The 23,486-nt window shown below is 39.0% G+C and overlaps 1 protein-coding gene across 2 annotated transcripts in view; it reads left to right on the plus strand.

Annotated features, from left to right (window-relative positions):
- LOC124716086 (ankyrin repeat domain-containing protein 13D) overlaps positions 1-23,486 on the plus strand; it is a 141,501-nt gene that overhangs the window by 30,651 nt on the left and 87,364 nt on the right. For both annotated transcript variants that reach the window (XM_047243144.1, XM_047243145.1), the window contains exon 3: positions 16,091-16,215. In XM_047243144.1, the coding sequence (XP_047099100.1) occupies positions 16,091-16,215 (125 nt within the window). The remainder of the gene's footprint in view (positions 1-16,090; positions 16,216-23,486) is intronic.

The raw sequence follows: 23,486 nt of genomic DNA on the forward strand, positions 1-23,486 counted from the left end.
TTGCTCCTGGGGTATCAGCGAGGACCATTCGCAACCGTCTCCATGAAGCTGGGCTACGGTCCCGCACACCGTTAGGCCGTCTTCCGCTCACGCCCCCAACATTGTGCAGCCCGCCTCCAGTGGTGTCGCGACAGGCGTGAATGGAGGGACGAATGGAGACGTGTCGTCTTCAGCGATGAGAGTCGCTTCTGCCTTGGTGCCAATGATGGTCGTATGCGTGTTTGGCGCCGTGCAGGTGAGCGCCACAATCAGGACTGCATACGACCGAGGCACACAGGGCCAACACCCGGCATCATGGTGTGGGGAGCGATCTCCTACACTGGCCGTACACCACTGGTGATCGTCGAGGGGACACTGAATAGTGCACGGTACATCCAAACCGTCATCGAACCCATCGTTCTACCATTCCTAGACCGGCAAGGGAACTTGCTGTTCCAACAGGACAATGCACGTCCGCATGTATCCCGTGCCACCCAACGTGCTCTAGAAGGTTTAAGTCAACTACCCTGGCCAGCAAGATCTCCGGATCTGTCCCCCATTGAGCATGTTTGGGACTGGATGAAGCGTCGTCTCACGCGGTCTGCACGTCCAGCATGAACGCTGGTCCAACTGAGGCGCCAGGTGGAAATGGCATGGCAAGCCGTTCCACAGGACTACATCCAGCATCTCTACGATCGTCTCCATGGGAGAATAGCAGCCTGCATTGCTGCGAAAGGTGGATATACACTGTACTAGTGCCGACATTGTGCATGCTCTGTTGCCTGTGTCTATGTGCCTGTGGTTCTGTCAGTGTGATCATGTGATGTATCTGACCCCAGGAATGTGTCAATAAAGTTTCCCCTTCCTGGGACAATGAATTCACGGTGTTCTTATTTCAATTTCCAGGAGTGTAGATGTAAATATTTGTTTGTTCAAAATCTTAAACCTCTGAAGGTTCCTCGCCACTTCCTTTGAAATTTTGATACAGCATTGCATTTGAATAAAAGTGTGCTTTTATATACCTACAGGAGCATCATATATATGTTTATATATTTCATTTTTATTTATTTTATTTATAACATATATATTTATAAACTATATGGTACTCCATGCACATATTCGAATGAAACGGTATCAAAATTTGAAAGGAATCAATGAATAACTTTTGGAGATTTAAGATTCTGAACAAAAGAACATGAGGTTCTTGCTGACAACATATCTCCTTTATTATATTGTGAATTATATATATAATAAATTATATATATAATAAAAACCTTCAGAGGAAGATTCTGAAGAAACAAATATTTACATCTATACAAACAAAAACATAAAATTTTCATTTGTTCAAAATCTTAAATCTCTGAGAGTTCTTCACCAATTAAGTTTATATACCATATGGGGCTCCAGTAGGTATTTAAAAACATGCTCGCATTTGAATGCAGTGTTGTCAGAATTTCAAAGCAATCAGTGAATAACTTTTGGAGAGGTATAATTTTGAAGAAATCAACATTTACATTTTTATTTATATATAGGATGCGTTAAGTTTGTACAGAACTGTGTGTGCATGAGTCCAACTCTCAAATGGACAATTTTTTTAGGGCAGTACATATTTACTTACAGAACAAGAGGTAACACAAGCTCTCATTAGAATGACAGGAGAGTTAATAAATGAATCAGATCATTCAGATGGTAGGTGGAATTTGCTGCCACTGGCTCAGAGCCCACCAAGATTGTACAGTACTCTTAAATACACAGAGAAAGCGTACAACCGAGACCCATCCATTAGCTCTCCAACATACAGATTGCACAAATATATAACTGAATTAACAGCATTGTTTTGCCTCATTATAAATTCCCAAATGTTCGTCGACATTATCAAAAATACAAAATTGTTAAGGCTTTCGTGGCCACTTGTTAACAAACTGCCTATTGGCTTCTGTCTCGGGTTCTTCGGCCGACGTTCATCTAATGATTTTTCTGACGTTTCGCCAGCACGAGTGGCTGGCATTGTCAAAGCTTCACCCTCCATTGCCAGGGGTGAACTGGAGCCGAGCTCGCAGCCGCAGACTATATGTACCTGGCGCGTTTGTTTAGAGAAGCTGTAGAAATACAAAAAACACGCGAACAGTTTTAGCAAGAAAGAGGAAAGCCTTAAGGTAAATGGATCCTGGCTTCCCGTACTGCAGCAAACGACCGTCGCAGGTAGCAAGAGGAGAACCGCACCGGAAATGACCGCGGAGAAGCCCTCGGACATTGGCGCGCCAGGTACATATAGTCTGCGGCCGCGAGCTCGGCTCCAGTTCACCACTGGCAATGGAGGGTGAAGCTTTGACAATGCCAGCCACTCGTGCTGGCGAAACGTCAGAAAAATCATTAGATGAACGTCGGCCGAAGAACCCGAGACAGAAGCCAATAGGCAGTTTATTATCAAAAATGATAGGTACTGACAAAGTTATGAAAGTGCCTAATGAATATCCACCAAGTTTGCTCAACACTTTTCTTCATAATTTGCCAGATTACTCCATTATACATTGAACACAAATTACATAATTGTATAGTGGCAAATTTGGTGAAAAGATCAGTGGAGTTGTCACATGTCCGCCTTTGTCCCTGGCTGTAGCTAGTTTCATCGTGGAGAATTTTTGATGGTCATGCCTTAAACGTTGCTCATCTTCACCCATCCTGTTCTGTCACCATGTTGATACCTTTTTGAGTAGGCCACATTTAAAGGGAACATTGCATGTAAACAGCATACTTCCCAACTAAGTTTACTACGGAAATAAGAGAAGGAAAGCTGACCTCTTTAGATATTATTGTTGACCACAGTCTAGCCGGCCGCGGTGGCCATGCGGTTCTAGGCGCTGTAGTCCGGAACCACGCAACTGCTACGGTCGCAGGTTCGAATCCTGCCTCGGGCATGGATGTGTGTGATGTCCTTAGGTTAGTTAGGTTTAAGTAGTTCTGAGTTCTAGGGGACTGATGACCTCAGATGTTAAGTCCCATAGTGCTCAGAGCCATTTTGAACCACAGTCTACTTGACCACTCATTCTTTTGTAAGCTAACCAGCACAGACTAATGCTTCAGTGGTTACAGTGTCCATTGCCCTGTCCAAAAGACACTCTGATATATAGAGCTGAAAGCATATCGGATGAGACACTGAAATAAACCATCTAACTTGAGTGTTCAGACAAAATGGCTGTCGGGGACATGCCAGCCCTCTGTAAAATAAATCTCACAGCCAGTCAGTTAACACAAGTAGTTCAGCATAAAACCTAATTTTTGTTCTGTGAAGCAGTGTCGAGTAAAATTTGGTAAGTCTTAAACGGATGTGGGATTAAAACTGGTCTTTGGTTACCTAAGAAAAGCTGAGAGATGGTGTGCTCTGTGAAAGAGAGTTATGATCTCAATGCCGGAGGTGTTCACAATGTTCCAGGCAAATTCCAGCTATGTGAGATAGTCAGCTTGAAACATTTGTCAGTGCTGTAATGAACATTAATGGCATCTCGAGTTCAGAAATCTAGAAAAATCTGCTGTTGCTGAACATGACTTAATATATTAGGAAAAAGATCTCTTTTGAGCAAACATGGATTCCAGTCCACTATTCAAACTTCTTGGAATCAATCATATAAGAGGCTATTTAAATTAGAGTAGGTGTCAACATTAATAGAGCTATGAGAACACATACAGCATTGTGTAGAAGTGGACATTTTACATTGGGAGATTGTGTAGGAGTATGCCTTGTATTATACATCATAAGAGAAACAGACTTAATCTCTGGATGCAGTGGGAACTGCATCATTTGGAGCCACATGATTCTGTTACTTGTTCAGCAGTTAGTTGCTTTACTCATAAGGCAATAGTGGATATTGTTAAGAGGTCATATCTTGGATTGGTGTGATAAGTGCACTGAGAACATTTGATGCAACAAATCTCTCATGGAAACAGTCATGGTTATAATAGTGCTTATTGTTATAAATCACACACTAAGCTCTGAAAAATATGGCATTCAGTAACAATGGCTACTACAGCCCTATTACATATCCCATTATCTGATGATAAGATTGATAGGTTTTTTGTATAAAAGATTATTAGTGCAAAGTTTCTTGAGGAAGGAGGTGAGCACTCAAGAAGATGTTTGCAGTTAGCCTCTGTGCTGAGGATGGAGAGCTGACGTAATGAATGAACAGGGTGTATACGACCCGGGACAACCGGGAGATCCAGATAAAACCCAGGAATCTTTTCATCCGGGAGAAAACTGAGAAAACTCGGGAATTTTTTATAATTATGGGTATTTTTCATTGTTTTTGTTTTCAGTTAAATTTTTGTAATTTTGACTGGTAAGAACCGATACTCTAACAAAGGATATTACTGTATCCCACTACTGCAGAATAATAATGCAGCAATAAAACATGAACGAGAGAAAAAACGAAAATAAAACTTAGGTTGCAAAGGAAATGCGCCATATACAGCAACAAAACATAGTGCTCATACAATCATCTACCAACAGCAGAATGTGTCAAAGGCTTTAGGGAGACTATGCAATGCTTCATAATAACAAACTGCCTCCAATGAGCATGATGTCACAACTGTTCACATTAGATTCGTTTTAGTCGTTACGAGCGGGATCATGCACATGCGCAGTTGAATAGTACTGTATCCCGCTTCTAGAGCTACAGAAATGTGGCTGTTGGCTATGTAAGCAGTCGCAGCAAGCAGCTAAATGCTACCGGGAAAAATTTTACTGGAGTGCCCAAGCTGCCAGACTCATGCATGCACAGCAGGCCCAGACCTGGGGGGAGGGGGGGGGGGGCAATTCATATTCTTGAGGGGGGAAAAAACTTTGTTTCACAATGTGCCTAGCATCCAACGAACTTTAGTGTATCGATTATTCATATGACTTTGAATCGCATTCCTGTCGGTTTTTGAACACATTCTAAGTTGATTTCTGAATGAATCATAAGTTGATTTGTGAAAGCGTGCATAGTGTACATGATGTCTGTCAGGGAATCCTCGTCGTATGTAGAAACAAACTTTCTTACAGACGAAAGGGGCTATACGAGCTGAGCGGAGTAAGGCCGAACGGATGAATGTCAACCGCTGTGTGATTGTGTGGTTGACTGGGTTTGCGAATGATGAGCGTTTTTATAATTACTAGTGAAATCCGTAGATTCAGACTACCAGAGTGGAAATAAATGAATAACAGGTAAGAAAGATTACACATTACATTCTCGGTGTATCCAAGGAAATGAAATTTTGACAGAAAATTCTTGGCCAGATCGCTATACTAGTAAGGGCCACTTGTACAGTCCCCGGCTAGCAGCTGCTTTAAGTTCTATTCTGGAAGTAACAAGGAAAACGTGTTGTACGAACATGTAACAACGCTTAACCAGATAATAATTGCGGGACAACTAAACCAGTGATTCTGGCAGAGGTAGTGAAGTTAACCGGCGAATAAGCTTTGACATTGGCAGGAATAGTTACAGAATTAGTGATAACGAGACTGTTTGTTTGAACGAAGAAGGGGAACAAACAGGGATATCACACAAATAATGGAACAATATGGTGATTCAAAGTTTGTATAAAAATTTCCTACTACTTCTTTTTGATCTCATGATTGAGTAACTGGATCATATGAATGAAGTGTGAAACTGTTTCCTAACGTAAAGTGTTTTGCTTGTAGTAGGCCTAATAGGCATTTGATATTGGTACTTTGTGAATTATATTCTGTCGTTATAAAAATGACCGTTTGTGCCAAAACAGTCTCGTTTATTTGGTGTATGTTGCAATTGTTGCAGTATTAGAAAGGCCTACCGACAGTGACAAAATAGACATAATCAGATCAAGAAACCACATCAGTCTTGGGTCCTTTTATTTTAACAGCTTTTTCAGTATTAGACAACAACATTTTGATTTTTCATGTAGCAAAACGTTTGACGAACTTTGATGAGGTAAGAGATTCTTTCCCAGAAAGGAAAGGACGCCTTGTAAAGCTGTAGCAAGATTAGAGAGAAAAAAATGTAGGAGCTAAGGATTGAAGAAATGTGTATTGTCTTGCTTGTCTCATGTCTTTACTGGTTTTATGTATCCCATATTTAATTTTATGTCACACAAAGCAGCAAGTTGTTAGCTGACAGGGAACAGGGAATAAAGAGTGCAAAGTGCAAATTTTCTGAAGAGGTTTTTTTTTTTTTTAAAAAAAAGGAGACAGAGGGGGGGGGGGGGGGGGACACAGGATGTCAAACTGGCCGACTGTGAGCAGGAGAGGCACCACAAGACATTTTAATTTCGACTGTCCTGAATATAGTTTGATGGCATCCAATACAAAATATGTCCTGTGGGGCCTCTGCATCTTAGCTGCATTACGCTGTAAAATTGTAAAATTTTTGGCTGAATTATGCTACCTTATGTAAATACTGCACTGCACTTTGGCGCAAACAGCTTTTCTTACATTTCCTAGAACACATGTTTTATGCATCAGACTCTTCAGAAACAATACCAGAGAAGGAAAGTTGCTACTCAGCATATAGCGGAGATGCTGATTCACAATAGGCACAATAAAAAGATTCACACAGTTAAAGCTTTCGGCAATTAAGGCCTTTGTGTATGCACACACACACGCACACACACACACACACACACACACACACACACACACACACACACACACACACACACATGCAACTTGCAGCTGAGACCACACTGCGAGCAGCAGCACCAGTGCATGATGGGAGTGGCGACTGGGTGGGGATAAGGAGGAGGTTGGGGCAGGGCGGGGAGGGGGAGGGATAGTATGGTGGGAGTGGCGGTCAGTGAAGTGTTGCAGTTTAGATGGAGGGCAGGAGAGAAGGTGCGGAGGGGGGAGTGGGGTACGTAGCGGAAAGGAGAGAAATAAAATAAGTTAAAAGACTGGGTGTGGCGGTGAAATGACGGGTGTGTAGTGCTGTAATGGGAACAGGGAGGGGGTTGGATGGGTGAGGACAGTGACTAACGAAGGTTGAGGCCAGGAGGGTTACGGGAATGTAGGATGTATTGCAGGGAAAGTTCCCACCTGCGCAATTGAGAAAATCTGGTGTTGGTGGGAAGGATCCATATGGCACAGGCTGTGAAGCAGTCACTAAGATGAGGGATATCATGTTTGGCAGTGTGTTCAGCAACAGGGTGGTCCACTTGTTTCTTGGCCACAGTTTGTCGGTGGCCGTTCATGCGGGCAGACAGCTTGTTGGTTGTCATGCCTACATAGAATGCATCACAGAGGTTGCAGCTTAGCTTGTAAATCACTTGACTGGTTTCACAGGTAGGCCTACCTTTGATGGGATAGTGACCGGACTGGAGTAGGTGGTGGTAGGAGGATGTATGGGACAGGTCTTGCATCTAGGTCTATTACAGGGGTATGAGCCATGAGTTAAGGGATTGGAGGTTGTGAAGGATGGACGAGTATATTGTGTAGGTTCGGTGGACGGTGGAATACCACGGTAGAAGGGGTGGGAAGGATAGTGGGCAGGACATTTCTCATTTCAGGTCATGACAAGAGGTAATCGAAACCCTGGCGAAGAATGTAATTCAGTTGCTCCAGTTCCAGATGGTACTGAGTTAAAAGTTACTGTACATCAAAGATCTTTCGAAAACATGTTGTTTTCCCATGTTTCATTTTCTAAAGTGCCGGGAAATTCTACGCCCGTGTATAAAACCATAACCATTCAAAGGACTGATAAGCTAAACAGTTCACAGAGAACATATACTCTCAGTTAACAGGGAAAAAGTATGTTTTCACCTGGGAGAAAGTGTGTTTTTAATCAGGAAATCTGGGAATTTTTTTCCTTGTCTGCGTATACATCCTGAATGAACCACTGCTCTCTCACGATGGCAAGCATATGAGTCTCAATCAGTAATGCTGTATTAAGGCATGTGCCTGGCTATGTAGTGCTCATTTTTCTTATGATTTAAGGTTTGGTCTCTGGTGTGTACTGCATACAGGTAACAGTTAGTTCCACTGCACACTGAAAAAATTAAGTTCCATGTAAGATAGTTGTAACAGAAATGAATTTCTTGATTGGGAGTAAGTTCAAAAACAAATTTCAAAGAATGCACAGCCCAAAAATCATTATAGTGCAATTACACTGTAGCACTGGGGCCCAGGAAGAGTGCTAGTGTCTCCTGGACAGCATAGTGGAGCGATGCCGATTTGGCTGTGGTTCCAACAGATGGGGCACTGTAGGCGACTGCCGTGAGTGTCCTGGAGAGGAGCTGCAATCGCAACTAACTGCTGGAAGTTGGGCCACAGCTTATTATACTGTGGTGGAGAAATATCCACGTGCTCTTGAGAAACATGGCTCGCAGACGCGAGCTAGTCCTTAATAGCAGTGCTGCCATTGTTGCCACATGTGCTGCCTGTGGACGATGGTAGCAGTCCCTGGAGGTGCATGCTAGTATGAAGTCTGTTAAGAGGGTGTTTATTACCAGCACACACTATGTACTGGTGAGATGCATAAACCATCTCCATAGGGTGAGTGCCTGCAGGGCAAGGTCCGGCAACTCGCAGGGGCATACATGTTGTGCTGGAAACATGTGGCCAGGTATGCAAGAGTCGAGCCCTGCATATACTACTATTTCTAATGCACTGTAATACATGAGAGTATCACACACAATACTCTGTTAGTCTTATTGTTGAACTTCAAGGAAGGAGCGTCAGTAGGAAATCCAGTTTTTTATTTTGTGAGGCACTTGCAGTTCTAAATGATAAGTTGAGGATGGTTGTAATGTCTTTGACCTATAAAAACATTTGATAGGTGGACAGTGCTTTACTTCTGCATACCTTAGGTCAGAACGTAATTCGAGAAAAGCTCGCAAATTGGTTCATTTCGTATGTAACAAATTGGAGCCATATGGTTGCCCTTCAGTGCCATGAAACGAAATATATCTGCTCTTACATTGTTTATGGAAAATTGGCAGTACATCAGGTTTTGATTCTAGTTCCACTGCTTTCCTTAATACATGTTAATGATTTGCCACTAAGTGTGATTTTTAGGAACGACACAAATTAATGTAATTTTGAAAGGTGTGGATTACAATTACTCCCTTTGAAATTCGAAGGGTATTAGGGGTGAAATACAGAGCCCGAAAGGCTATTTGACATTGTACAGAAACCGGCCGGCTGTTATAACGAGTCAAGGGGCATGAAAGGGAAGCAGTGGTTGAGAAGGAAGTGAGACAGAGTTGTAGCCTATCCCCAATGTTATTCAATCTGTACATTGAGGAAGCAGTAAAAGAAACCAAAGAAAACTTATGAGTAGCAATTAAAGTCCAGGGAGAAGAAATAAAAACCTTGAGGTTTGCCAGTGACATTAATTCTCTGAGACAGCAAAGGACTTGGAAGAGCAGTTGAACAGAATAAACAGTGTCTTGAAAGGAGGATATAAGACAGCCATCAGCAAAAGCAAAACAAGGATAATGAAATGTAATCAAATTAAATCAGACGGTGCCGAGGGAATGAGACAAAGTAGTAGATGATTTTTGCCATTTGATTAGCAAACTAACTGATAATGGACAAAATAGAGAGGATATAAAATGTTGACTGGCAATGGTAAGAAGAGCATTTCTTCAGAAATTTGTTAACATCGAGTATAGATTTAAGTATCAGGAAGTCTTTTCTGAAAGCATTTGTATGGAGTGTAGTCATGGATGTGAATCATGGATGGTAAACAGTGTAGACATGAAGAGAACATAAGCTTTTGAAATGTGGTCCTTCAGAAGGATACTGAAGATTAGATGTATAGATCATGTAACTAATGAGGAAGTACTGAACAGAATTGAGGAGCAAAGAAATTTGTGACACAACCTGACTAGAAGAACGGATTGGTTGGGGGGACATATTCTGAGACATCGAGGAATCATGAATTTAGTATTGGAGGGAAATGTGTGGGGTAAAAATTGTAGAGGGAGACCAACTCCCATAAAACCGAAATTTCATTATCACATAGTGTACAGATAACAATGAAACTTGTTACTTATGTTTCGTAGTACTGAGGATAGATGAAAAAAAACTTTTTAACATATGACATTTGGAATCTTGTGCAAGGACTAAATGCATCTATCTTCACTGTAAAAATAATCTCTGCTGTCACTGACACTGAAATGCAAAAGCTTATGTACTTTGCTCATTTTCAATCTGTTTTCTCCTATGATATCGTATTTTGGGCGGTGAACATCTTAGCTCAAGAAACAGTGCTCAGAATCTCAGGACTCCATGCAAGTCACTGTGAAAATATCTCTGAATTCTAACTGTGCTTTATCTGTATGTATACTTCTTCACGGGATTCACAGTTAATAATATAGATCATTCTGTAAGAAACTGCAGCATTCACTCTCTGAACACTAGCCAGAAAATAGATTTGCTCTTGGCATCCTTTCTTTAATTATTGTTCAGAACAATGTGGACTAATCTGCTCTTTCCATTTGTTTTCACCAATTTTCCAGCAAAACTGAATGAATTGGGTAACAAACCCCTTGATTTTCAAAAGTTGGAAGGCTGCCATGTGTTATTTATTTGCACATTCCAAAACTGTTTCTTCATTTCTCAGCATTTAGCAGTGACCTTTGCTAACATATAGTTTCTTTGGCACAAATTGTGGAATAGCTGTTGTGCTCAAATAATGCTCACAACTGAGAGCTGAGTGAAACCTGAAGTATTTAACGAGCTGTGGAACATGTAGCGAAAAGACAGATTGGACGTCATAGGAGGGTGAGTGTTCATTGCAACTGACAATAATATTATGTCTATTGAGATCGAAATTGTGCTCAACTGTGATATTATCTGGAGGCAAGTAACCATCCTAAGTGAAATCATGTCAATCATTGTGTGTTTTTTGCCACTGGATTCCTCCATAACAGCTGTAGCTCAGTAGCACAGAAATGCCCCACTCAAGCAATGTTAGTTGGATGTGACTTGAACCTACCACGTATAGACCAGGATGTATATGGAATCATTGCATGTGGCACAGACTGAGTCTTGTGAAGTAATTCTGAACATGTTCCGCAGCTAGTACGACAACCCATACTCAATGGAAATATTTCAGACCTTTTAGCTACAAACAGGCCTAATCTTATCAACATAGTTACTATTAGTGATCATGACGTCACATAGTGACAATGGCTACTAAACTTAATAAGTCCATCAAGAAAGGTAGGAGAGTTTCTATGCTAGAAAGAGCAGATAAACAGTTGTTAGCAGATTATTATGTAGAGAATGTATGGACATAACTTAATCCCAAAATGGTGACCATAGAGGAATTACTTCAGAAGTTTAAACTGATTGTAAATCTTCCTTTGGAAAAGAATGTGTGTGGAGTAAGAGGATTAAGGACAGGAAAGACCCTCAAAAGTTTAACAAAAAAATGCTGAGGAAACCAATTGTTGGCCCTCACGAGGGGGAGCGGATGCAAAAATGTCAACAAGCAAAAATAGTAGAATTTTGGGCCTCCAAACAAAGATCTACAAGAGAATCATATAACAACTTCTGCTGTCATACTTTAGCGAAAGATCATGCCAAGAACAGCGAGTTGAAGGCTTCTATTCAGTCATGCATTCACCAACGTGATGTGGCAATAGAAGACAGCTAAAGGAAATCTTAAGTTTTAAACTCCGCATTTAAAAAATCTTCAAGCAAGTGGATCATACGGACATACCATTGTTTGACTGCCACACAGACTTGCGTATGGAGGACATAGAACTAGGCATTCTTGGTGCTGAGAAGCAGCTGACAGATTTGAAAACAAATAAGTCAAGAGTTCCTTGGAATCCCAGTTTGGCTTTACAGAAAGTATGCTCATTATCATGGATGGCAAGTGTTCATCGGAGATAAGAGTATCATCAGGACTGCCCCATAGAAGTGTGATAGGTGGAGATAACATTTTTATGGAACCATTCCATGGTCCCATTGTCACAGATGGTAGGTTTTCATTTGACTGTCCCTTATAGTACTTCACTACATTCTGAATGATACTTTTAAATGAAAGTGGTTCTTTCCAGTCTTGCATTGGTGCCAACAAATTATAATCATAGTTGAAAAATTCAACTCAAGCTCAACTCTAGATGACCTTAAAAAAAGTGATTATGAATATATAAATCCATAGCAACTGGAATACCAAGACATAAAATGAACACTTATTTCTGTAAACATTAAAATTTGGATACTACAATCTCCTAGAATATTTAATTTCCATCATGAGAAAGCATGTATAATCTGAACACTGTCATTGAGTTGGCTGACTGACTTGATAGTTACATAGTTACCTCTATGAATATTTTCACTTGTACGTGTTACTGCTTCTTTTTATAGTTTTAATTTTGAATCATCAACACACTAAACCTGTTTTGATTTATCTTAAAAAATATGCATGAGACAAGGAGGAATGATCTTTTTCAGAAGTTTGTCGTGAAAACAGTGAATTGAAAGAAGGAGAATGAAAATTACAAGTGAACACTGTGTGACAAGTGTATTAGTGTGTCACAGAGTTTCTGATGAAATTTTAGATGCGTTTAGAAACAATTGCCAACTCAACATCACCAAAATTTTCTTCTGAAACCTCAGAAGTAAACTGCATTTAGAGGGTAACATCAATCAGATTTGAAACTGCCAATAGTTCTTTCATACAACCATTATATGAAATTTATGATTCTGTTATGTTCCCTGCAATCTCGGCCCATTATGAAAAGGTAGTTCAACGCTCATGACAGCATTACTAAGGAACAAACAAAATGTGCAATATTCACATCTCACATTATACACATTCTTCTTCCTTTGATTGTTTGCATCACATTCTTCTACTATAAAGTGGAATGTGATTTAAGTCACTATTTTAATTGGGTTTGCTGAAGGGCAGGTTGTATTCATCCTTAGGATCCTTATTGTACTAGATGACTTGCTCCTCACATTGAGGCAGCTTGAGTGTCCAGTTAAAGTTACTGCTGCCATGAGAAACAAACCACAGGGTCGGCTCTTCAAGTAATTAGCCCATACTTGGGATCAGTGTGTCTGATTTGGGCAACTTCACATGTCAAATTTCAGGGTTTAAAGTAGCAACACATACATCCAAAGTGTGTCTCAAAAGTCATGAAATACTTCTCTTTTTTTTAAAATAACTTATCATCAATATCTGTACAAATGGTCAATATTCTTCGAAGTACTTTCCACAAGCATCTACATATTTTTTTCCACACACTCTCCTATGCCTGATATGCCTCCTGGAAGGCTTTGAAGAGAATCTCTTTTAAATTGGAGGTCACAGCTGCATGGATAGCCTCAGTGCTGTCAAACTGGGATCCGTTGATTATGTTCTTGATCTTAGAGAACAAAAAGAAGTCTGCCAGAGTGAGTTCAGTGCTGTAGGATGGCTGCGGCACCATTATCAATTTATGCTTTGCCAGGAACTCTCAGATGCAGTGAGACACATTGCTGGGTGCATTGCCATGACAGTAGCTAAGTTTCTGCAGCTTTTTTTAAACATCAAGTTTTGGCAGAAACTGGTCACAAAACATTTTGGAAAGTTCTGTCATGACATTGTGTCGAAACAGTTGTGCACAAAATCACCAGTCCCGACTGACCGAGGGTGAGTTACAAATCTGAGGGTTCACCCCACCACCCCCTCACCATCACCACCTGACTTGGATAACTGTTAACATAACACTAGATTGCTACGTAGCAGTAAATTGATTTTAATTGAAGAACACATTGTGTTGTTGAAGGATATGTTCCTGCAGCCAAACGCTTTTTATTATTGTTATAATAAGCAAACAAGTTGATGGGAGAATTGTTCGTTATTATGATAAAGATAAAATAAAGATAATCTGTGATAGTTTTATCGAACGAGAATAAAAAGTTAAAATGTTTTAGTGAGGCTGTCCTGATTCTTTTAGATTCCAAAATTACTGAAAAAATCACACATCCTCAAACTGCTCATAAGAAAACGAGTTCCAATAATCAAACTAAAGACCAGAGCTCTACTGGCTAAAATGATATTTGTTTAACTGCTAACTTTCACCAGAAATGTAAGCCACTTCAACTACGGAACTGAATTTAATTAAAATTTGTGAGACAGATCAATCCAATTTCAGACCAATTGGATATGTACATTGATAAAATAAACACAAATTATATATAAACATTGTATTCATCATATTGCACTTGTATGTCAGGAGTGTAGGAGCTCACCAGTAAGTTGTAGGAGTTAAATTTTTGATCTTCACTAATCTTCATATGTACTTTGTAAAATTTATAACATAGTTATACATATTCTAGACTAGCTGACAAACCTGGGATTGTCCAGGTATTTATTGATAGCTGTGGTCGAGACTTCGTACATTTGGAATTTATTTTTGACTTACAAAGCTTCTCTATATCTGACGATTGGAGAAGTGTGATTGGGGACATGGACGAAGAACTTGTGTGCTTCATAGCACTGGAGAGAACTATGTGCAGCTGGCCATGTGAAAAGCAGCTAACAGTAAGGTCCAAGACTATAACATGCAGCATCTCTGTTTGTTCACGGTCACTTCACAACATAGGCTAATTGGGAATTATACACATTTAAAGTGAAATGGTGTATGGTTAGAAATAAGCAGGATTTGCCCACATGTGCCTGTTCGCATAAAAATTTCCACTTGTGTGTTGTTAACGCATGACACTCTCGATCAGAGTTACGTCACATATCCTTTTTGGAAGGAGTTTCCAAAGAATGATTTAAAACCTGATGTTTTTGAGCCGCAGCGTGTCTTGCCTCATGATCTTCATTCTATTCTTGAGACTGCATAGTCCTCAGTCTATTAGCCATTCTGGTGTATTCAGAAAGCCTCGACTGTTTGTAGGCATTTTGATTTGTAAACAAAAGAAAGTCAAAATGTAATGAGTGATTAGTCAGATCACAAAGCAAAACTAAATAAATTCCTATTTCTCAGTAAAGAATGCAAATAAGACCTATCAAAACATGCAAAGCAATGTTGTTCAGTATTTAATACCTATGAACTAACAGCTTAATACCTGTGAACTAACAGCATCATCTGTTGAGTCTTTGGTGTACTGTACCACAATGATTAAACATTTGAACTACTAAACTGAGCAGACAATTTTCGATAACATTTTAAATTATGAATTTATTTATTTGTGTGTGTGTGTGTGTGTGTGTGTGTGTGTGTGTGTTTTCTGACTGATGAAATAAAGCCTAAACGTTGCCTCAAGCTGTGCTCAAGTTACCAGTAAAAATCCCATGATCATTCATCTAGTGGTTTTTTATATCAGCGTGTTAAAAACACACACAGTAGTTTTGGCGAAACTTTTAAATCATGTCATCTTTTGTTTTTTTTCCATAATCGGATTTTGATTGAATAAAGCCCATTCGTTGCCCCAAGCTACATTAAAATTACCAGTGAAAACCCTATGAAAATTCGTTACTGACATGTATTCATTTAGTTAAGTATGATATGGTAAATACTGGTGTTAATAAATTTTAATTGACCTTGTGGTTGTGTTGATGGCTTACAATCTATAAATAACTTAAAAATGCATCAAATACTTGCAACGATTGAACATGAACATTGTCGATGACTGTAGCCTCTGATGTCCTTAGGCTGGTAGTGAGAAATTTTACTTTGACATAACTTCTTAATTATGTAGCAGTATTATAATAGGAGGTACAGTTTGTATGCAGTTCACTGGAATTTCGTTCTCGGTAGGAATATAGCTTGAAACTGTTTTTGTAAGTTGTTATTGCTTTTGGGACATCACGTGATGTTCAATTACTCATGACTCCAGCTCAGTGTTTTAATATGCCATCTGCAGATTGATTTTGCCATAGTCTCAGTTCAATAAGAGTTAATTATTGCTGTTCCACAGTGGTTTCAGCAAAAATTTGATTCTCACCATGTTTGACATTTATGTTACTGGTTTCAAGTACTTTGTAAGAGGAGGATTCTTATGACTTTTATCATATACTGAAATCTTGATTCCTGAGTGAACATTTTCAGTACACTTTATAATGTTATCCAGTATGTCTAAAGGATGGCAAGGAGAAACAAAATGCCCAAGGTTGTTGCCTGTATAAAAAATGTGCCATCTTTATAGTTGTCCAAGAAGCAGTGGCCACTGGTGACCCCGAGATGCTACAGTTAGTCCTAGAAAGAAGAGACTTCCAACGATACTCAAGTCGAGTTGGTGGTATACCTGAACTGCTACAGAAACTGAAAGAGGTATGTTGGATTAACATTTATTTAATATAAAGCTCCTACTTCTGCGCAAGGCTTGTAATAATGAAATGCAACTGAAATTTGAAAATGTGCAAATTATGCTTAACAAGTTAGAGTTGGTAGATTTTTTATTCCATGGATCAATAGTGAAAAGGTCCTCAAGAATGTAGACAATGTCGTGCTCTCACAGTCTGTCTATAGTATTTGCATGTCATATTATACCTGCTGCATTTCATTCCGATAAGAATGATCACCTTCAGAAAAATTGTACCTTTTCGTTCTCACTTCCCAGACCATTACATATTTTGAATGTTTACACAGATCTTAAGTATTGTTACATATATTTTAAGTAACAACATGCTTACAAAATACTGTCCTTCTTGTGCCATGAGAAGGATTTCTAAATTAATTTATATTATGAGATTTCAGGTTCAAAAAATTCTATTTTGTCTGTAATATGCCCTCATAGGGTATCTAGTCTTACCAATCTTAGAAGGAGCCAGCCATTTAATTTCCATATCCCCTTTGTTACTTGAGACCATAACAAACCACATTTCCAAAGTAAAAAAGAAGATTGACTAATCTGGTCCCTCTTTCTACATTGCAAGAAGGTATTTGTCAGGTTAAGAAACATATTCTGAACTGAAACACAAAAAGCTTGGCAAATCGAATGTTCATAAACATATCTCTGAAACTTATTGAGAGGACAGTCATTATGATCAGACAATGACAATAAAACCATTACATTTAAGAAATGAAATAAACTAAGCTCATTTCATTTCCCCCTGTCGTGCATGTATTAGTATTCTGTCTGTGCAATATCCTTCTTTCTGTTTTTCTACTGCACTCTCTTTCATTTGACCAGTTTTTTTCTGTACCTTCTTTTCTAGATTATCCAATTCTGCTGTCTTATTTTTTTTCACTCCTGTATTTCTTTATAGTTATAGTCCTCAGTGTGTGTCAATGATGACAACTCCTCTTTCTGTTTTCACCTCCGTTATTACAGTTGCTCATATTTTGTGATTTTCGAATTTAACTGTTGACCTTGAGTGTTGATATCCTTTTAAAGAAAACCAAAATGTAGCTTTTGTAGGCTGTTTATTCTCTTTACACATATTTAACTGTACTGCCCAAATTTGTGTGACACTTAACTGTCAAACTGGAATTCAGGAAATTTCAGTATACAAAAAAAAAAAAAAGTGGTAGGGAAGGAATTTTGTGTATGTTTCTATGGTAATGCCTCATTGTTGTTGCAGCTCTGTAGATGACTATTGTTTTACCTGCAGCCATTAGCACTTGACAGTTGAAAGCTGGCAATAGCACTAATAGTTGTCAGTTATCTTCTTATGCCACTCAAACATCACCAGAGATGTGCAAGCATGGCTGATCACCAAAGACACCTGCTAAACACAGAAGGTGTTACAGCAATATTTTGAAGGCAGAGAAGCATGTGAGAAGAGCCAAGAATGGGAAAGAGCATCCTCTGAAAGAGTAATGACAAAATTCTTTGCAGGCATTGACACTTTCCCAACCAAGTCTTGCCATGTTTGTAAATGCCAAATGTTTCCACATCATTTATCTAAAGTAGGAAATAAACTACATCAAAGAAACATTTGATTTTCCTTTGAATGAAGATCGAAATCATTTACAGAAAATGAGGTGCAGATTGAAAAGTTAATGTCCAGTGTTTAATTTATAAATTTAGAATTTTAAAGAGTACTAGATGATACTTGTATGGTGCATAAAGCAGACTGCGCCGTCTAGTGTTGTGTGGCCTTGACATATTTTTATCATTTATGCTTGAAGATGTAAAAATGTTACAACAATTTTTTATCTCAAAAATGTGTCAATAGAGAACCCTTCAAATATCAGAAAAGAGAATGTGTGTGGTACAAAAAAAAAAGTCTCTCTTAAAAGTGCTGTTGTCATCATTGGTCTTGTTCACTCACTTTTCTGACTAATGGACGATGCACAATTTTGAGCATAATTCCGATGTATTTAAAGCATTTCTCTAATCTGTTTTATTTCTTGCTTTTGTACAAATAATTTCATAAAACATTTAACCTTATTCAAAAGTTTTTTGAAGTGTTATGATGAAGACAAAAATATAGCTCAATTACGTTGTATTCATTGTGTATTACACATCACCTTTGTTTCCATTATTGGAAAAAAAGAGACATTTACATTGAACCCATTGAATCTAATTTCTTAAAGAAAAAATAACATTGCAGTTAAACATTGCTTAAAGTTTCTCTAAAGAATGCATTGGTATAACAGCAGAGTTATTGTCAGAGACATTATGCCACTGACCCATCAACACTTTGCTATACTTTGAAAATAGCAACTTGGATTCTGTATGAGAACATGGAAACTGAACTACCTTCAATGCAACAGTAGCAAATTGTGGGTTATATATTGACAGCAAACATTGGCAAAGCTCACACTGCAGAGACCTTCCATCTCAGGTATAGATAAGTCTGACATGTCATCACTGATAGTCCAATTATCTTCCTACTGTCGAAACAAGAACCCAGGGCTGAGACCACAAGACTTTCATGGCTTTGTGACCATAATAGCAGGCATCCTGGATTGAAGGTGCAGCCTGATATGATTCACTGTTTCCTTCACCACAGTCTGAAGTATTCGTCACTTCATGTCTTTGAGAGATAGCCAATCTCATCACCAAAAATTCCTTCTCCGACACTAATGCGTCCATCTCCAGGCTGTTTAAACTTGTAATAGAGTTAAGTTTTCTTTGCCGATGTCACATAGCTTGCTACTTTCGCACTGTAAGTTGTACCAAAAAGATGTGTTTTTGAGAATTCTTTAATGTGATTCATCAGTTTAACTGCTTATGTTCATAGCATGCAACTATACATGTGAAAACTGTGAAATGCTTCTCCTAGTGTCACAAATACGTAAATGAACATGAAAGTCAGCATATATAAACCAATCACATCATATGTCACACTAACATGTTGCAGATGATACAACAGAACATTGAGAATTTTTATTTACTTGTTTACTCAGATCTTTTTACTTTCATGAAATGAAGTTTGTGGTGCCAACCTGATCAGTTCTGGCTCTAGGTTAGGTTAAAAGGTAATAATTTGGTTGTTTGTTGGTGAAATCAGTGAACGTGGTTGCATTAGAAGCTGTCATACTATTCGTACAGTATGATATAAATTATTCCCTCTGTCATGTTTGTGTTTGCATGACGTCATGTATCCTGAGGTGTGATGAGCAATCTGAGCAGACACTATATTTATTTACATATCTGCAAACATAAAGTGCTGTATTGATGGTTTTATATTTATAATTGCATACTGCAAAAATATGAAATTCATCTGAGACACCAAATTGAAAATGTCTCCAAACTGTGTTTTTGATACGACTAGTTGTGCATAAGTGTCGGGATATGTGACTCTGCCAGATAAAACTGTTAACACTTATCGTGCGGCTGCCGTAATATTACGTCGTGGGCGGAAACGGAGAAAATGCAGCTGCCGTAATATTACGTCCTGCCGCATTCCACATTGTTTTAGTGTTTCAAACGCTTTGTTAGCGTTCACGCTACAACCTGTAGATCCTGTAATGCTTGTAGTTCATCATATTAGCGCTAGATCGCAGCACCTAGTGAGGTAATGCGATATATCCGTATAGATTTCCGAACGAATTCACGTGTGTTTTTCACGCGTATGTTACGTGTTCTGTGGTGTCCTGTCGATTGTTTACCGTTGATTTTGGCGCTAGTATTTTGGTTTTAGCTTGTTTATCTTCTTTTTACTCACAATGGTGAGTGATGAGGGTGCAAAACTTCGCAAAATGATTGAAGAAGTACTTGCTGAACCTACTGATGATGATTTTTTGGATTTCGATAGTGATAGTGATCACGAAATGCCGGAAAATAACGATAGTCCAGGTAAGTCTAACATCTTACTAAATCGATGCAGAACAAGACAGTTCATGTTGCGATTTGTTCTGTTACGTTCTGTATTATTTCAGACACAGATTTGTCATCGGATGAAGGTGAGCCTCTGCCTGTGTTCCCCCCCCACTCATCATCAAAAGAGGCCAAGATTGAGTGACATTTCACAGGATGACTGGACTATAGTGGATCAAACACCAAACATTTTGTTATTTACAGGGTCTCATGGTGTGCTAAATAATGTAGGACTCGGTCAGTATAGTGAATATTTAGATTTTTTTTCTCATTTTATAAATGACAGGGTTATTTCAATTAAACAAACCTATATGCTAGACAAAAGCTGGCCACACTGAGAGCACAAAACAAATTAGGGCCCAATTCTAGATTCAGGCAGTGGAGGACGCTAACAATTGCTGAAACAAAGACGTTTCTGGCTATTATTCTCCACATGTCAATCAGTGAGAGGCCAAGTATGGCCAGTCACTGGTGTAGTGATCCAGTGGTTAGCTGCAATTTTTGCCCCAATATTATGCCAAGGGACAGATTTCTAAATATTTTGTCTATGTTCCACATAAATGACAATTCAAAGCAAAAAAAGAAAGGTGAAGTAGACTTTGATGCCCTTCATAAGGTCAGGCCTCATCTGGATGATTTGGTAAGGAATTTCAAAGAAAGTTATCAGCCAGGTGAAGCGCTAACCATTGATGAAGGTATGTGTCCTTTCAGAGGGCATGTAGGTTTCAGAATTTATATGGCTAATAAGCCAAGCAAATATGGCATGAAGCTATACATTCTTGCAGAATCCAAATATGGGTACATATACAACTTTGAAGTTTACCATGGAAAGGACAATAAACTGGACAACACTGCTTCTGCAGTGGTAAAGCGATTGCTCGGCTCACTCCAAGGTAAGGGCCACACTGTATATGTTGACAGATTTTACACCAGTGTTCAGCTAGCCAAAGAACTGGCTAGAGCCAACACTGGTCTTGTAGGGACTGTAATGCCAAACAGAAAAGGATTGCCCAAGGCTCTCAAAGAGGGTAAACTCAAAAAGGGTGAACAATTATTTCGCCGCAAGAACGATGTGCTAGCATTGCAATGGAAAGACAAGAGGGATTTGTGGATCATAAGTACCAGGCACACATCCTCAATGTTGCCTGTTGCTACAAGAGAAGGCAATGAGAAGTTGAAACCAGTGGCAGTGCTGGATTACAACAAACATAAAGCTGGTGTAGACCTTTTTGATCAGCGTCTTTCATATGGAGCACTTGATCACAAAACAGTGAAATGGTGGAGAAAGCTTGCCTTCCACTGTATAATTATGGCAGTTTCCAATGGTTGTATTTTGCACAATTGCATCAATGAGAAGAAACTGAGCACTCCTAAGTTTATACAGGAGGTCGGCACTGCGTTAGTGTTGCAGAGAGGAGAGAGAATTGAGGATTCTCATGGATCTGCAACGATTGCTCGATTGTCACAGAAACATTTTCCGAACCGTGTGGAAATGGCAGAAGGGAAGAAGAAAGCACAAAGACATTGTGTAGTGTGTAGTGGAAAACAAAAGAACATTACTGGGAAAGCTGGGAGGAAAGATACTTCTTATGAGTGCAGTGATTGTAATGTAGGTTTGTGTGTCACACCGTGCTTCAAGCTTTATCACACTGTGTTTCACTATGCAAAATAGCTATGTGTATGTAGCTATGCTTTATGTGCAAATGGTATAACAAATGTCTTTTCAGTGTCAAATGATCACTTTCCAAAATTTATTTCTTCTTTAAATTGAATAAAGTAGTAAAAATAAATTTTTGACAAAAATTTATTTTCGCAAAATCTAGGAGAAATCCGCATCACTTCTTGGAAACAGTATATGCCCCATACACATGACTGTTAACCCATGTAAAGTTGAAACCTTAAAGTTTTAAACCATACCTGTAGTTTTTATGTATCTCTAACTAAACGTCCTTGACAGCTATTGAAAGTCTGTTGAAAATAGAAAAAATCAGCCAGCACACAGGGACTGGCATGCAGTTAAGGGCTTAGCATGCTAAGTGTTAACAGAATGGAGATCGTTGGCATAGGTTATTTTTGTTTGCTATGTCAAAGGCATAGTTCTTTGCATGGGAAAGGAGTGGTCATTTTAAGGTTATCCAAAAAGCTTGGTCTTGGGAACAGAGGTCAAGATTCAATTCCAATGTTAAATAATTATCTGTTGGGGCAGATCCAGGATAAGGTAGTGGGGGAAGGGGTTTACAGATTGTAACAATCTCTCTTACCCCCCCCCCCCCCCCCCCCAAAAAAAAAAAAAAAAAAAAAAAAAAAAACCACTCTGAATGTGCTACCGACATCTAGAATTTTAATTATAACAGCCATTTCTTTACGTTAGTACTTAATACATTGTTTACAATTGAGAGAAATACATCATCTCAACAGCAGTCAATCAAAAATTTTAGAGCTACATGTACCATACAGTTGAATTAAGAACAATAATAGCAACAAGCTTTTACAACTCTGAAAATTGTGGGAATTTTGCAGATTACTTGCAAATGATACACATGAAGTGCATGTCTGTCATGGTGCCTTATATTGATTTTGTTGACAGCATTGACAACAATGATGACAAAAGACGAATGTCTTCCAATGATGAACTTAAATGTATATATATAAAAAAAAGAATTATACCAAACTAAGTGTTTGTCCTGATCATAGTCCTTTTCTGACATTTTGTACAGTATAATTATAACAGGAAATCATCAGTCAATTTTGTACCAAGTTCCCAATGACAATCCATGCAACTCATAAAATCAAGATTCGGCAGTAAATGATATTACCAACAGAAATGTAAACCACTTTCCACAGCACACAATTGGAATTAACTCCTGCCGGGTAAGAATTACTCCTGCAATTAACTCCTGCCGGGTAGTGCACTGGCTTCACTCTACCCTAGAACTCTACTGACAAGGTTCACCATTAGCTGGCTGCAAAGACTTACAAAACATGTAAGATGTGTCGTGGCAGCAGATATGGTCATCTTGTGAACTGTTGCCATTTTCTAACAAAGTTCTCTACAGGGAGTCAGGCTGGCAGCCCATACATTTGGGAAAGTCCTCAGGCAAGCAGCTGATAAAGATCCTGTGTTGAACATGGCTAGTAATATTATAGAATTTCTTGTTGCTGTTGAGACATTGGGTTCTAATTTTACAGTATCCTCCAAAAGTTAGTACAAAATTTCAAAATTGTTACATGCAATAATATAAATGCTTCCAGTAAAATCTTTGTGGTGAAGGCAGGAGGAGAGGGGGTTATCATGACCCTGCCCCTCAGGCTTGGATCTGCACCTGCTATT

This window comes from Schistocerca piceifrons, chromosome 1 (assembly GCF_021461385.2).
Source record: "Schistocerca piceifrons isolate TAMUIC-IGC-003096 chromosome 1, iqSchPice1.1, whole genome shotgun sequence".
NCBI classification, from domain to species: Eukaryota; Metazoa; Arthropoda; class Insecta; order Orthoptera; family Acrididae; genus Schistocerca; species Schistocerca piceifrons.